The sequence below is a fragment of the Crocodylus porosus genome, unplaced genomic scaffold, assembly GCF_001723895.1.
Source record: "Crocodylus porosus isolate Cpor-Errol unplaced genomic scaffold, CroPor_comp1, whole genome shotgun sequence".
In the NCBI taxonomy this organism is placed as follows: domain Eukaryota; kingdom Metazoa; phylum Chordata; order Crocodylia; family Crocodylidae; genus Crocodylus; species Crocodylus porosus.
This window is the reverse complement of record NW_017728916.1, coordinates 1,563,322-1,579,471: the sequence shown is the minus strand read 5'-3', so window position 1 is coordinate 1,579,471 and position 16,150 is coordinate 1,563,322. Positions and strand designations below refer to the sequence as shown.

Here is a 16,150-nt window from a genome sequence, read left to right as displayed (position 1 = left end):
AAGGTGTTCCTTCACGAGGTCAGCATTGATGGAGGGTAGGGGATCCCCCTCACCCAGATTTCCCTGTCCCATAGCAGGCATGGGCATCCCATGCTGGTCAGGGTAGAATGCAAAAGGCAACACAGCGATGCCTTTTGCATAGGACGGGGCCTCTGAGATGCCCTTTGCCTCCACTGAATAGAGTACATTCAACACAGCTGGACAGAGGTTAGTGGGAACTGAATCAAAGGCAGCTCTTCCAAAGCAAGCAAACAAAACAAGAGAAAGGGAGTTCCCTCTGCAGCCCCAGCCAGCAGGCTCCTCCACTCTTGGGGAAAGGGACAGCTAGGTTGCAAGTAGCACACTGCATCTCCTACTGAAAGTAGGGAACTCTTCTGGAGCCATACAGCTAAAAGATCTGGTCCCTGGATGGAGGGGACTATGCAGGACCCCACTGCTCCCACCACACTAAGCACTAGGGTTGCCAGCTCTGTTTGAATCTATTTCAGGTGGTTTCCTCACGTGATATAACAATATCAGGTATTCACGTTGTAGCCTTATTGATCTAGAGGAAAAGGCAATCAGGACTCGTAATAGAGATGATATCTTTTATTAGATCAACAAGATTTCTGCAAAAAAAAAAATCTTTACTTGCAAGCTTTTGGGCACAAACACCCTTCATCAGACATTGGAGAAAAGACTGTAAAAGTTCTCCTGGGTAGAAACGAAAGTTCATATTTCATAGGATTTCACAGAGGAGTCCATAGATGGAAAACTCCTCTGTGCAGTCAGTTCATAGCTGGTATGGAGACTCTCACCTCTGTGTGAGATCCTGTAACGATGCAAATTACCTTGAAACAAAGGCGGGGGGCAGTCTCTCACATTTCAGGTGATCACCTGCTTGGGAAAAAATTAAGATCTCATTTTTTTAAAAAACTGCTGAAATTCAATATCTTCCATGTGTCAGGTATCCAGGTGGTAATGATGACATGCTTTAATGATGACATGAATGATTTTACATCAGGAAGGCAAAGGCACATTACTATTACAATTTAGAAACCCACTGAACATGGGCGACTGGTGCCTCCTGAGTCTGGGGGGCACCAGACTGCCGACGGGGGGGTCCCAGTGGCCTGCCAAGCCAGCGGTAAAACCAGAAGTGTACCTCCAGTTTCATGGCTGGCGCTTCCAGGGGGTGCATGGCTATGAGCGACTGGTGCCTCTTGAGTCAGGGGAGCACATGCCCCCCCTGACACCAGTCAGCGACCAGGGGAGGGGTGGGGATCCCCATGGACGATCTCACTCACCAGAGTCCCATGGCCACTTCTGGAAGCGGTGCTTTTGCTGGTGGCCCCGCTTCCCGGTCAGCGCTCACAGGGGGGCACCAGCGCTCCCCCTGCCCGTCACCTAAACTGGGAGTGCGGCCTGACAGGGGCTGCACCAAGGGGTGCACGTGCACCCCCATGCACCCCCTACGCGCGGCCAATGCCACTGCTTCAGCATTGATTTTAACGAATCATTTCTCCCTGGGGTGACTCTCAGCAGGCTCCTGGAGATCTCTCTCTAATTCCAGGAGACGCCAGGGCAACCCTACCAAGCACTCAAGGGCGGGGGACGGGGCAAGGCTTTGTGTCCACCCCGCAGGCCTTCCCCGGGGGGGCCTGTGATCCCGCTCCGTCCTTGCTGCCCAGAGCCAGGGCGTTTCTGCCCGAGACCTGGCGGCTCCCGGGGGCCGGGAGGCAGGCGCGAACTACAAGTCCCAGGCAGCCCCCGCTCGCCCCGCGCCCCGCGCCCGCGCCCGGGGCCGCTGCGCTCCTGCTGCTCCTTTAAGGAGGGCGGGAAGGCGGGCGGGAGCCAGGAGCAGCACCAGGAAGGCGCAGGCGAGCACAAAGCGGCGCGGGGGTGGCCGCCCGGCCGCGGAGCCTGCGTGCAGCCGCCCGGCCCCTGCGCCCGCAGATGCGGCGGGGGATGCGGGAGGGACCCGCCCCCAGCGCCTCCCCCGCCGGGCAGGGCCGGAGCTCCCGGTCTCCGCCTGCTCCCGCGCCCGGGCGGACAGCGCCGCGGCAGCCGGACCCGGGGTGCGGCGGAGTCTGCCAGGGCCATGGGGCACCCGCCGCTGGAGTTCAGCGATTGCTACCTGGACAGCCCCAATTTCCGCGAGCGGCTGAAATGTTACGAGCAGGAGCTGGAGAGGACCAACAAATTCATCAAAGACGTGATTAAAGATGGGAACTCGCTGATCAGCGCTATCAAGAGTAAGTAGTAGGGGGCCGAAGGGCTTGGCGTGTCCCCCTCCCCCGCAAGGATGCTGATGTCCCTGCCTTATTTTCATGGTCGCCCAGCTGCCTCGTTGGGAGGAGGCTTAAACAAACCTCTTTGATAGGCACAATTGTTCTTTGCAAGCTTTGGGTGCAAACACCCTTCCTTCTTCAGGCAATAGGGACAAAGGGGTTTGTGGCCCGAAGCTGGCAAAGAACATTTCCCTCCCCCCCCAACTACCTACTTGATCTAATAAAAGATGTCACATCTTCCCCCAAAGAGCCTTGTCTGCCTGTGTCCTTAGACCCACACAGCTACAACCAACAACCACAACGTGAGCAAGGAGCTTGTTTCACGGTGGTGCGTTTAGACTGCAGAAAGAATAGATCTAACCTGTCACTACAAAGGGCTTCTCTCTCACCTATGATATATCCTGTGGCTTTGTATCCAGAGCTCGTTATTTCTGTGTGCAGCTTATGTGGAATATTTTTCTGTTCTTGCTGCTGACCTTTTTTGAACAGGCCTTTTTGAATGAGTGGACTGGAGTGCCCAACATATGTATTTTCAGTGGACTGTGTGCCATTGATAGGTGATGTTTCTTCCAAGGCACTGAAAGGGGTGGTAGTTTTAGTTTACCAGCAACTGTTTTATCTGCTTGTTTTGTTGAGGCTGTCAAGCAGGTAAGTATGATATGATGCAAATGCAGAAGTGCATTTAGTGTTTTCCTGTGGTAGGCACCAGTGTTTTCCAATGTAAATCCTACCTCCTTTAAATAAGGAATATTTTATTTAATACAGTAATGTTAAATACCATTTCATAATCTGATTTCCTTAGTGTCGGGCCTAACGTATGGCAGAGCCAAGACCCACCTTTGTGAGTGGTAGGCAAGCAAAAGCAAACATTTAATGCATCCAGCTCTCTCCCTAAGACATGATACTGTTTTGCTACCATGGAAGTTATGTAAGCCTTAGTTCCTTGTAATCTATATGTGCTGGCCAGTTTTATCATGTGTTTTCAGAGTTGAGTATTGCTTTTGGAGTCAGAATAAGTTAGAAGATGACAAACAATAATTAAAACAATATCAGTGAAGGTGGAACTTCCTGCTGTGCTGACATGTCCCTGGATGGAATAAATCCTAATACAGGGGGAGTTATTTTAAATTATTACATTATTCAGATTTTAATTTTTGACTGAGTTTGTTTAAACTGTATGGTCCGTGGAGCAGTGATTTAAGTTTTGCTTTATATGTCATACCAGATATAATGTCATCTCCAGGTAAATAACATGCTCCTCATGTAAGACATGAGATTTTTCTGCTTATCCGAAGACCAGACACAGCAGGTCACCTCACTAATGCAGAGCTTTTCAGGGGAACAGGCCACTTCTAGGGTAGGAATTGAATGTTCTATGTCCTGTTCAATCCTTATTATTTGTATGAAGACTCCCAATTAATGTCCATTTCCATAGTGGTTTTTACTGAAGAAGATAGTAGCTTGTGGAAAAGTAACTGAGAATATGCACTGAGAACACTTGCCCACTGCCAGGATAGAGTTGGATGCTAATCAGTGACATGGAAATGAAAATTTTGGTAGCCTGTCAGTTCCCTCAGACATCCTTTTGTGTGATCAGTTGTTTATATTGATGTAAGGTGCATAAACCTCACTTTAGCCCTCTCAAAGGTGAGTAAATTGCTACCTTTTTTGGTTTGGTAATACAGCCAGACTAGTCGGTTTCTACTCATAAATTAAGTTCAGAAATGATCAGGTTAGACTTTTGGAGGTGGGTCTTTCCTTTTTTTTTTTACTTGAGTAGATTTAGCTGACACCAGTTAGAGGTGAAAACTTTAAAACGCTTCCAAGTGACCAATAGACAACTCAGTTTCCTATCTGTTCACAAATATCTAAATAGATTAAAGACTATTTAGGTAAGGTAGATGAATTTATAAGTCTGCAGGGCTTGATGAAATTCATCCTATGGATGTTTGCAGAGCTAAATAATCCATTAATTGTTAGCAGTCATCGTCTAAGGCACCTGGGGTACAGGAAAGTCCCAGTGCCTGTCTTCAGAAGCAGGAAGATGGAGGATTCAGGGAGTTGCAGAAAAGTCAGGCTAACTTTGATTCCTGGACGGATTTTGGAACAAATGGTTAATCAATCATGCAAGCACCTGGACGATAAGATAACCATCATGGTTTTGTCAAGAACTAATCCATCAAACCAGTCTAATTTCCTCCTTTGATACACTAAGTAGCCTAGTGGAAAAGAGGTGGGAAATGGTGGATGTGATGTATTTTGATTTTAGTAATATTTCAACAGTGTTCCACCTGACAAACAAAAAAAAGGAAGTTAAAAAAAAAAAGTCAAGGCTCTCCTAAGGCTACATGGCCCAGCATTGTTAAAACGCACAAATTTTTTGTTGCCAGTGGCATATAGTGTTTCAGTATGGCTACCATCACATCTAGCCACCTTTCAGACCCCAGCCCAATGACCAGGTACCCATTTACGGCTGGGGCAGCTGGGGTTAGTTCCCATAGCAAGTCTCAAATTTCCGCCTCTAAAGATGTAGTACAAAACTTTGACTGCTCTGTTATGGCACTTGTCGAAGGATGTATTGTCTGGACATAATCATCACTAGGCTGGTGCACAGTTCCTTGAAAAATAATTTTCAAGTAGGTATCAACGATTCCCCATCAGACTTGAGGGAGGAATGGAGGGGATGTGTGTCAAGTAGGCTCCTGTCAGGATCTGTCTTGGACCCAGTTCTGCTTAGTATATTTATAGATAACCCCCAGATCCTTTTCTGCCATACTTCAATGTAGCTGGCTGTTCCCTGTTTTGTATTTGCATGTTTGATTTTTTTTTCCCCCCCCACTTCAAAAGTGTCCTGCTTGGTACCCATCTTCACTGAATTTTATCTTGTGCATTACACTGTACCTCCCTTCAATCTACCAAGATCATTTTGATTTCTGCTCCTCTCCTCTGAAGTGCTTGTCACCAGCTTGGAATCATCCAGACATTTTCACCGTCTAAGTTGTTCTGCTTAATATAGCTATATATCACATATCTATAGGTATATTAAGCAGAATTGGATCCAGGACAGATGTATATAAATTAACAACTTGGATGGTGGGCCACCTTCCCACAGGCTTAAATGCCATCACTGCCTTGCAGTTGTGCATTTTAATTTAAAACTGTGTGAATGAGGGTAGGCTACATTGCCTTGGGGGAGAATTTTGACTTAGTAGCATTTTCTATTACTTTGCTCAGGTATAAACGATGTCACAATTAATGTGCACAGCAGTGAAGGATTGGGCCTCATAACCTTTCAGCTTTTCCAGAGTGGGGGCTACCCATCCAATATCTTTCCACCTTTGAACACCTAGCGAAACTGATGGATGTTTGGAATCAAGGAAGCCTTTCAAGTTGGACTTCATCGTGTATCTGCAGGTCAATAACTACTAGTTTGTTCAGGCTGTAAGACAATGACTTTCCTCCCTTCTATTTCTGATTTACCCATTACTGTGATGTTGAGATGTTTGCCTGGTTTCCTGGGCTTTATTTTAAAAAAGAGAGACACCCACTCACTCAGAGGATATCCTATGGTTAGGAGAGAAATGTTTGAACATAATAACTACAGTAATGAGGGTATCAAAATCGTATAGGTAGATATCTTGGTGCACTGCTGATTAGCCTGTGCCTAAGACACTTATTTGGAAAATGGTCCAAGATATTGATTCCTTTTATTAAGTGTGCTATTAAGTACATTAATCCATCAGTTTTAAAGTTTTGTTTATTGGATACATATTGTTGTGTAGTAAAAAACAGATGCATACATCGAAACCTAAGATTTCAAGCAATCTAATTGCATTCTTTATTTTGCTCACAGGCATCTAATAGCCAGACACCTGCTGTTTCAAGATGACAAGCTGTACAGCCTGATTACAGTGGCAGAAGATTGCCAGTTAGAGGGCTGAAATGCAGCATTGTGTGTCTATATATATATATATACGCACGCACACACACACATCCTTTTTGCAAACTCAGCACATTTAGAAAAGCAACCAAGGCAAAAATATAATTCTTGTATTACAAAGACACAGGATCTATTCAGACTTATGACACACATAGAATAGACCTTCGACTTAGCTTTACAATTTAAAATTTTCCTGCCTACTTATTTTCCATTTTCTGTATGCATCTATCAGCAAGTAAGAGTAAAGCATGGCTGTCTCTTCTCTCCCTTAACTATAATGATTTCAGTATAGTAATTCTTGAGTTGTAACAGCATAAAGGAAGAACTGGTTCCCAGTCTCCAGAATTCTATAAATATCATTCTGGGAGCCAAAACTTGTGAGCCTAACCAATGGAGATGTGCAAGTACATCCTTCTGTATTGTGCACTGGGACAGCCTTCCCATCTTGAATAAGAGTCTTCCAGATGTAGATAGATTTCACTCCCTCATATTTATTTGTTTATCTCCTTGACCCAATTGCTATTCCTAAGTGGCAAAAAATATTGTGTGCAATTCATTAAAAAACTGAACAACTTAATAAATTGTCCACCAAGGAAAAGTAGCCAGACTAGCCAATACATTCTGTAGAAATGTCTACTAGAATCATGAGAGAATTTATTTTTTTAAATCTGGCGTGCTAAATAAGAGCCAACAGAAATAACAGGTTTCCAAGGGAATTGGAGCACCTAGCACCCACTGGGAGTCATTCAAGTGCATGACTTGCCCTGAGATCTTTAGGTGCCTTTGTGACACCCTTAGGAGGAAGACAGTGAAGAAACGCATACACTGCTGAAGAACTCTAGAGTAGTAAATAATGCTGTTATCCATTTCTGACCCAAATATTTGTAGCAACTTTGTATATGAATTTTACTGCAGACTTAAAAATAATAATTTTAAGTGCATAGTACTGCAGATTGACAACCTTAAATGCTAAATGCAGATTCAAATGTAGGTGTTTTGTTTTGGTTTGAAGAGGACACTTGGTTGCTTTTATGCTAAAATGCACTTTGTCATCCCATCTTTAGACCTAACTCCCAAATCAGCTGAGTGGAAGAAATAAAGTGAAGGGCCTGACAGGGACTCACTCTTCTATCATTACGCTATCAGTAATTCATTGCCATTTATCTTAAATTGTGTGATCTGAGCAAAACCTAATGAACAGATTCTCAAAGCATCCTTGTTAATTACTTTCCATATGTTCACTTGACTTTTTTTTCCCCTTTATTAAGTAGTTTCAGATTCTGAACCATATTAGAGTCTTCCCTATTGGACTCTTTCCATAGAGCTGAATAGATTTCAACTGGGTCTGTTCCCTTAAATAAGTGGAGGGGGTACACTGACGCACCCCAGATCCTTTCTGAGGAAGGAGGGGGTCAGGCAGGAGATGAACAGAGGGAGATTTCACTCATAGTTTCCATCCAACTGTTGCTGGGAAAGGAAGGAGACCAGCTCCACTCATCCAACCCGAAAATGACAGGACTTGGGAGATTTGCCAAAACTCGGGATTATCCCTGTTGGAGGTTCTGTAGTATATTGACACTAGCTCTGGAGCATCGCTCTCGCCCATTCCCATCAGCCCAGCTGAGCTAACAGTGCTTCTTCCTCTGGCTGCTGTTTATGAACTCTGCTGAGGAAGCAGAGATGAGGGGAGACCACATTATGGTGAGCTTGGCCAGAAATGTTCCTCTACTTCGGACTGTATTAACTCTTCACCTGATTTGTTCATTAGGGTGGTGTCTGGGGGAAAGGAGGAGGATGATATCTATCCCGTAAGCCTCGTTCCAACCTGTAGTTTGTAGAGCCCCATCCCTACAGTGAAGGAGCCTCTAATCAGAATGGGGGAGAAGGAATGTTGCTATGGTCATGATATGTGGCAGTGACAGGTCCTTACTTAGTGACATCCTTCCCTAATTGGGCATCGGTAGGGTCAGATCTGAGAGTTAATTTAGCAGTAGCTTTGGTTCGGTGTTCCTATCAGGACTCTTAAATCAACCCTGAAAGCAACTCAGCAGGTTGATGATTAGTTTCCATCTTCCTTTCATGTTTCTAATGGAAAGCAGAATCCCATTTTCCCTCCTTGCCCCTGCATCTGTTTCTTCAATCTGCCCCGCAAGCGAGATTGCAAACTGAAGAGAGTCTGGCATGATGAGTGCTTTACCAGGTCATCAGAGCTCCTTCTCTGCCTCTCGCTCCTAACGGGGGAGATCAGAGGTTCTGTATCTAAAATCCAGAATCATCAGTTTGTGACCAGCAGCGAGACCACTGCATAGGGCAGCAAGAGCCAGTCTCGTTGGCATGTAGCGGTGCTGATAGGGTAGAGCATTTCCCTCTATTAAAGAAGGGGCCAAAGAACAAGGAAAGACTTTCAAGTCAAGTGCATGTTTGCTTTGAAGACTTCTGTAACTGTGATATTGAAGTAGGGCATAAACAGCAAAGCTCTTTACTATTAATCATTAATGTGACTGTGCCCTTTCTGAATGCTTGTGTTTGTGCTGGACTGCTTGGGCATTAGTGAGACCCTAGCTTTTCCCTTATCGCAAATATTTGACAATTGGAAAACACAAAAAAGGAATTTGTGGCCAAGAAGCCTTGACCATGTTTCCTTGCTGCAGAAAGAAAGAGGCGACGCAGACTTCCTCTGTGGTCTTCTGCATGTCACAGTTTCTTAATTTCTCCATCTGTAGAACATGTCTAATATATCACCTTTTAAAAAAATACTGTGTGATCTTTCAGTGAAAAGTACTATATGGGGCTTAGTCTGAGATGCTGCATTCATTCACCTCCATAGAGTTTTAAAGGGACATTTGATTTTGACATCTAGTCAGCTAAGACCAGCACTAAACAGTTGTATTACAGCTGCCCTGAAGTCCTGCTGCGGATGTTTGTGGTTTTACAACAATATTTTGCTGTCTTTGCAAATGTGTTTCTCCCTTGTTGCTCTGTGAGGCTCACACGGGAAAACAATGGGATGCAGTGAATGTGGCTGGACGCAAAACAGTCACATGCACAAGCTAAGATGTCTGAGAGAGAAAAACAGTATTTTTCAAACTTGGATCAGCTATAATTATCACAGGTGAAAAGTGTAACAGTAGTAGGTAAGCTGTTTTGAGGCACAAGCATGTTGTGTACTTCCTGCCATCTGACTTGAGTGGTTAGTAATGCTAAATTACTATTTTAGCCGTGTGTATGATGCCCACACAACAATTACAGTCCAGTGCTTTTGGACTGGAGAGAGAGGTAGTGATTAAGAGGTTAAATTTTCCTTCCCTCCTGCCAGCTCTGTTCTCTTTTCTCCCCCTGCCACTCCTCCCCCTACAAAACCCTATGGTTTTAGGTAATCTGCCAGCTGAGCTCAGGCGCTATATAGCTAATAATTTCATTTGGGGCTCGGTTAGTCTCTTCTTTCTGTGAAGCAGAAACACTCCAAAGCTTGACTTAGGTTTTTTCAAATATCTCCCCTCCTTTTTCTGCTGTGAAAGAACAGAAATAGCTACAAACCACTCTAGACATTCCTGCTCTTCTTGTCTTCATGAGCACTATTTCTTTGTTGCATAATTCTTACAAGAAGGAGACTTTCTCTGGCCACATGGGGCTTTGTATGAGCAAATTTAGCTGTAGCAGCCAATTCTCTTCACAGGAAACCCAGACAGAGATAAACAACAAAAAAGAGACTCCCCCTTACAAATGATAAACTGTATGCCTGGAAAGCTGGAAAGGGAGCTCAGAAAGTTGGAGCAGTCTTAGCAAGAGATTTTAGATCGACGCTCCCAGGAAATAATTGGAGCACTTCTAAGTTCAAAATCATTCTAGAATAAGGCACTCGGATAAAAAGCCCGGAGGTATGATTAAAACAGTATGTCTCCTCCAAGGGAACTCGCGTGTTGTGATTGTTGACAGTGAGCAAGCATGTCCTGAAGAGGTGAAAAAACTCATTACTGTATTGTAGTGCTATTTAACACTTTCTGTTAACATTGCAGAATGGCTGAATACTACACTTCTGCAGCTCCCTGTGGGTGGGGAGTGTTTGTGGGGACTCTTCACATAAAACATCTTTGTCTTCATCTTCAGAGCGCTATGGGGACTCCACAACAACCCATGTCTTGAAATGTTTTCCTAGCAAATCAGCCTTCAGACCCTCTGTTTCAGCAGTGATGCTGGTCTTTGCATCCCTAGCTCATCCTATCTGTACTTCCACCTCTCTGCTGCCCCTGCTCTTAAGTTCCCTGCTAAGCCTGGTAGACAAAGCTAATAAGCCACCGCGTTGCTTGCCACATTATTCTGCCTCATGTACCTTCTCTCTTCTCTTCCCAACCTCTTTCCCTCTCTTCTTTGCTACTCCTCCTGACATTTGCTACTCCATTTAATTTTGTTGCTGAATTTACAGATAGGGACATAACTAAAACCAAAACAGCCTTTCATGTTGCACTTGTCATCCTTTCCAGGAACTATGGGATTAGCACAAATTTATCTTGGGGATCAGGCTTTGATTGTAGAGACCCATGTTTCTGACTGCCTGTAGATCACCATGTCCTGTGGCCTGTAGAGTAGACAGGAGTCCGGAGCTTAATGGTACAGCAATTTTGAAAATTTGGCTTACACAGTATTGTTGCTATGGACTCTGTGTTTAGTTTGTTTTTTTGTTTTGTGATGACATTTTTTTTTTAATAATCTGGTTCATGTAGTAAACATTTGTTTTCTGCGTAAGGTTCTACAAAATTCTTTTCTTGTCCTTTTCTCCTCCATCCTAGGTCTCCTTTGTCCAGGCATCACTTTGTTCCATTTTCACTGACTCCTACTTAGCACATCCAGTGGGGAAGCTTTTCTAAGTTTTCTTCTTCAGAGGTCTCCAAACTCATCTACTTGATGGAGCACTCCAGCAATAATAACCAGATGTTCTTGGGTTTCTGTTTAAACCTTTCTGAATAAGTCACTCTCTCAGCTCATCCACTTAACAGTACCATGTTGATTTATTGATCTTCCATGCTCACAGGGCACAGCTCCTTGTGATATAAAGATTATGAAAATTTTATCTATTTCTTTTTGAGTTCTTCAACTTGACCCGCAGATCCAGCCTCAGATTTTTATCTGTACAGACTAGATTAAATATTTCCTCACCTTGTCACCAGGTTGTTAGCTGGTGTAAATCAGCATAACTGCAGTAGCTGTAATGAGTGTCCATTAATTCAGATCGGCTAAGAATTGAACCTAACACATGCAAAATTACATGTCACTAGGCTGTCTCTGTGGTGATGTGGCTACAGCACATTGCAAACTTGTGGGAGAGATCAGAGTGACTTCATGAGACTGGGATAATGTCTTGATAATGGATCTTAATGCACTCTTGTGATGCAATAACTTTAATGGCAGTGTAATATAAACATTAAGAGCCTTGCCAGATTTGAAATAGAAGATATATTTTAAGGCAGAAAGACGATTGCTTGAGGAATAAAAAAAGCAGTATAAGAAGAACAAGTGTATTTATGGTATTTCTCCTCCATGTGTTTTAACAGTACTGGTTTTGAATCAGTCCTATACTTTTACTGCACATTGTTGGATGTACTGTAACATTGTGGCCCCAGACCCTGTATCCTTTCAGTCTCCTTGCATCTCTTGCACTATAAAATGTTTTGGACTGTTAAATTGTAAGTTGGATTTTGTAAAGTTATACATATCAAGAAGCTGTGAACTCTTATCTTGTGGATGGAGGAGCACAGCGTTCCCATGTAGGTATGGGAGGGTGGGGTGTGTCTGTGGCATGGCGCATGTGCTGTTTCTGTTTTTTAATCTTACTTAACATGACTCTCTCTAGATGTAATTTTGCAAATCACTTCTGGACCTATACACTATACAACCACCTGTTTAGCCTGAATCTTTTTGCAGCATGAGGCACAATAACTAGAATGGTTCATATAAAGAAGAAAAGCGAAGCGCCTATCTGATCATACAGGAGAGAACAAGTTCAGCACCTGTAATGGAGACTTTGAGAGAGGAATGAGAATTGCAGATCCTTACAGGCTGTTGTTGATTTGACTGGAAATTGTATGTCCTGTAAAATCAAAGATCTGATTATGTTCATAAGCAATTCCTTTTAACAGAATATCCAGCCTTACCTCTTTGCCTAAAATGCACCCACATACAGGTCAGACCCTGCCTACTCTGGCTACAGAAGTCACAGCTGAGAATGGAATGAGTGTAGTGCTGTTGCAGGGAGGTATGAAACTGGGATAAGTATGGGAGCAAATGTGGGGATCCCAGGGAGTGCTCTGCATGGCCTGAGCATCACAGATAATATGCTCTTCATAAGCTTCCCAGTAGTGCTGTTGCAGAAGATGGCTTTGTTGCTGTCAATACAGTAGGCAAGGGTCCTGCCATGTGGAAGGTCTGGCAGTCTTGGGGGCCCTACTATTACGACAGCAGTATGATCTGTGGAGTAGCCTGAGAGAAGGATTCAGTTCCCTCCAGCTACCTTAGTAGCCCTGTGGGCCAGGTATTTCTATACAGTGCCCACTTGGTTTCTAAGGATGATGGTTTGGCTCTGTGTCACTGTGTTTTCCCTCTTTTTGAGGCATCAGTGGCTGATACTTTGGACACACATGTTTATTTTTACAGTTCTGTACCTCTAAACAGAACTTAAATGATCATCAAGATAGGATGGCGGAGACTTCTCTCACCACACCCTTCTCCCTGCCAGTGCAGTAAGGACTGACATTTTCCCCACAAATATTAGCTCTGTGTACCCAACAGAACTTGGCAGTGAGTTGCTCACATTAAGTTATCCTGTTTTACAAAGAGAGCTACAGTTTAGAGCCAGCGTACGATACATTAATGAAGATATGTGTGGAAATCCTCCCTGCAGATACACAGAAGCCCTCTGTCTCATGAAAAGCCACTCATTTAACTTCCCAGTATACTCAAGTAATTTGGAATCTTAATAAGAGAAGCATAAACGGGTCTTCTGATAGCACCGGTCACAGCAAATGTGAAAGGCCTAACTTTGCATCCAGCTTCAGCAATAGAGCTGTTATTATTTGGATCTGGCTTTTTAATTCCCTCCCCCCTCCCACTTTCCTTTCTGATTCTCTCTTTCTCTCCTCCTGTTCACTCCATAATCTCTGTTCTTGATCAAGCATGTGTCAAGCTGGTGTCAATGAATAATTGAGAGATTGGGCCTGCCCCCATTTTAGGACCATAACTAAACTCACATTGACCTTGGTGGGTGCAGGAGCAGGTCCTGACCGGTAGACAAATCTGTTCAAATACAACATTACTAGTACCTGGTCAGATGTAATCTGATTTACTTTCTGTGTCTGGGTGGCCTTGTTTTCTCTGGCAACCTTGGCATTCCTTTTAAAGTGTGTATGAGGATGGCACAGCTCACTCATTACACTGATACGGTGATAGTCTCGTTGTGAAACTTGGACTGAAAACAACATAAAGCTGGTTATTTTTCCAAATTGTTAGTGTTATTTACTTAATACCCCATTTCTTTGGAGCCCTTGTCCTGAAACAGGCACTGAACAAAGTGTGGTGTAAACAGTTCTACTTGGAAGAGGCAACCCATTGACTTAATGCATGGGAAAATGGAGCACCCCCCTTTTCTTCTTTTAAGCTTTGCAACTCGGCGAGCCCGGGGCAGGCTCACAAAAAGAAAGAAACAAAATATGGCTCCCCTTTTCTTTGTCTTTTATTTTCTGACCTGTTCCTCTCCCTGTGTGTAAGCATGACTTAAAGCCTCTCGTTTCTCCTTTCTCACTGTGGAACCTGTTGTTCCCCTTAGGCTTAGAGCACTGGTCAGCAACACGTGGCCCACTGACTGGATTTGACCCGTGGGGCCATCAGATCCAGCCTGTACAGCTAGCGGGGATTTGGCAGCATGCAGTGGCAGAGGGCTTCACTCTTGCAGTGCTAGGTTGCGGGCCCTCACCTGTGCCATGGCCTTGTGCCAAGGAAAAGTGGCGATGATAGCAGCAACTAGCTCAGTCTAAGCCAGGTTGTTCTGGCCCAGTTGTTTTTAAAAGTTGCCAACCACTGGCTTAGAGCACTGAAGTGATGTTTTTGGAGGCATCCGTGATTCACTGCTCCATGGAAAACTGCCTTTCCTATGACAGCATAATTTGCCCTTGGCATTAACTGGTCTGGTCCAGAAAAAAAGCAAACAAAAGATTATCTTACCACAAGAGGTGGAAAAATAATTCATCATATGAGCTGTCACCTATCAATACATCGCCTTAGGAAGATCAGCTTGTGCTTTTGCCCACTGCTTGCCCCCTTAGCCCTCACCCACTCAAATTACACCTCTTTTTTTGGGAAGGAGTCAAATGGAGCATAAGTCAGTTCAGTTTTCACTGCCCTCCATTCATGGGTCTAGAGTTGTTACTTGATTTTTCAGGAGAGATTTTTGAAGAGCACAAGTCACTGTTCTTGTTGCCTGTGAAAATTTTCTCCTGGCTCTTGGACTCTGCTCAGATAGAGAGCACACTGCACCCTAACCGCTATCACCTGTTTTAAGGCAGCATTGCTCAGGCCACCTCTACAGCCATGGGAATAACAGTCTTAAAATGAAGACCTAAAAGCACCCTATGCTAATTCAGGAACCAGGGCAGTTTGCAAGGAAGAACAGATAGCGGAGGGCCTGCCAAATACATGCAGGGGCCTCTGGGCCCTTGAGCATTGCTGTGCTGGAGGGACAAGGCTTTGGTCTGTGACACCTGATTATTATTGACTGTGTGGCATTGCGCCAGAATGTTAAAGGAGTCACAAAGTCCATGTGTTGTGCTGACTGATTAGCAGCGTAAGGTTGTGTGCAGTACGCTACAGAACTGATTTCAAACTCTGCAATGCCACTATTATGACTAGAAGACCTTGCTATAGTATTATCAGGGTATTCTGAATATGTGACTTTTCTCCCTCACATCCCTTTTTAAGCAAGGCACTATAGTTTGCTTTATATTATAATCTCTCCTGCTTTTCCAAGAGGAATCTGCAATTCGTATCCTACCATAGCAGTTTTAAAGCATACTTTCACCTGGAGAGATCAGGTCTTGTGTCTGAATGCTGATGCAGTGGGTTTGGGATAGGTACCATATAGCCCTGGTTTCCTTTGTGTTCCCATTGATCTTATTCATGATGTGTAAGAGGAAGTGGCCATCCCACACCAAGCTGGCAAATCCCTCAGGCAGCAGGTCAGCAGGCAGGCAGGTTTGTTTTCAAAAGCTGTTGGGCACAATTGTTCTTTGATGCCGCTATAGAGGATCCAAGGCCCCAGATCGCTACAGATCCAGAACAGATGTGCCTCAATCTGGTGTTCAGATTGAGACAAGGGAGACTGGAAACCAGTCATAAAATTCAGACACAATATTTTATATTCTAGTTGCAGGGCATAGTTCACCCTTTTCTGTGAAGATCTCTATTTTGTGGCCTTCTCATTAGATTGAGCCCCTCACAAGATAAAATGCTACATTGAAGAGGTGCTGGAGGAGTGCATTTGGTTTGCTTTTGTGGCTAGAGTGAAAGGCTTGTTGTTGTTCAGGCTAGTAGTAGGACAGCTTCCAAGGGCAATCTCTGAGGTCACGAATTCCTGCATAAACTACATCCTACTGGAGTCTGCTGATTTGGGAAATGCTGAAGCAGTCACTTGGCTTTCCATTTGTTCACAGACCTGGCAGCTTTGGGATTCATCCACTACTAAGTGATAAACCTCTGCTGCAGCTGGAGCTGTGGTAATCCTAGCTTCTTCCTAGTTAACTCTTTTATACTCACTGAATACGCACAGCCCATACATATCCTTGCTCTGTCCACAACCTGTACAGTCACTTTAGTCTTGGCAGCCCTCTTGAGCAGGTTGCTATTACCCCAGAAGAGCAGGAGTAGGTGTTTAAGTTATGTCCAATTACATTAAATT

General features: G+C 44.2%; 1 protein-coding gene across 1 annotated transcript in view; it reads left to right on the top strand.

The window, feature by feature from the left end:
• The first annotated feature begins 1,841 nt into the window (after positions 1-1,841).
• OPHN1 (oligophrenin 1) overlaps positions 1,842-16,150 on the top strand; it is a 103,841-nt gene continuing 89,532 nt past the window's right edge. The window contains exon 1 of the mRNA XM_019536216.1: positions 1,842-2,234. Coding sequence (XP_019391761.1) covers positions 2,081-2,234 — 154 coding nt within the window. The 5' untranslated portion in view covers positions 1,842-2,080. The remainder of the gene's footprint in view (positions 2,235-16,150) is intronic.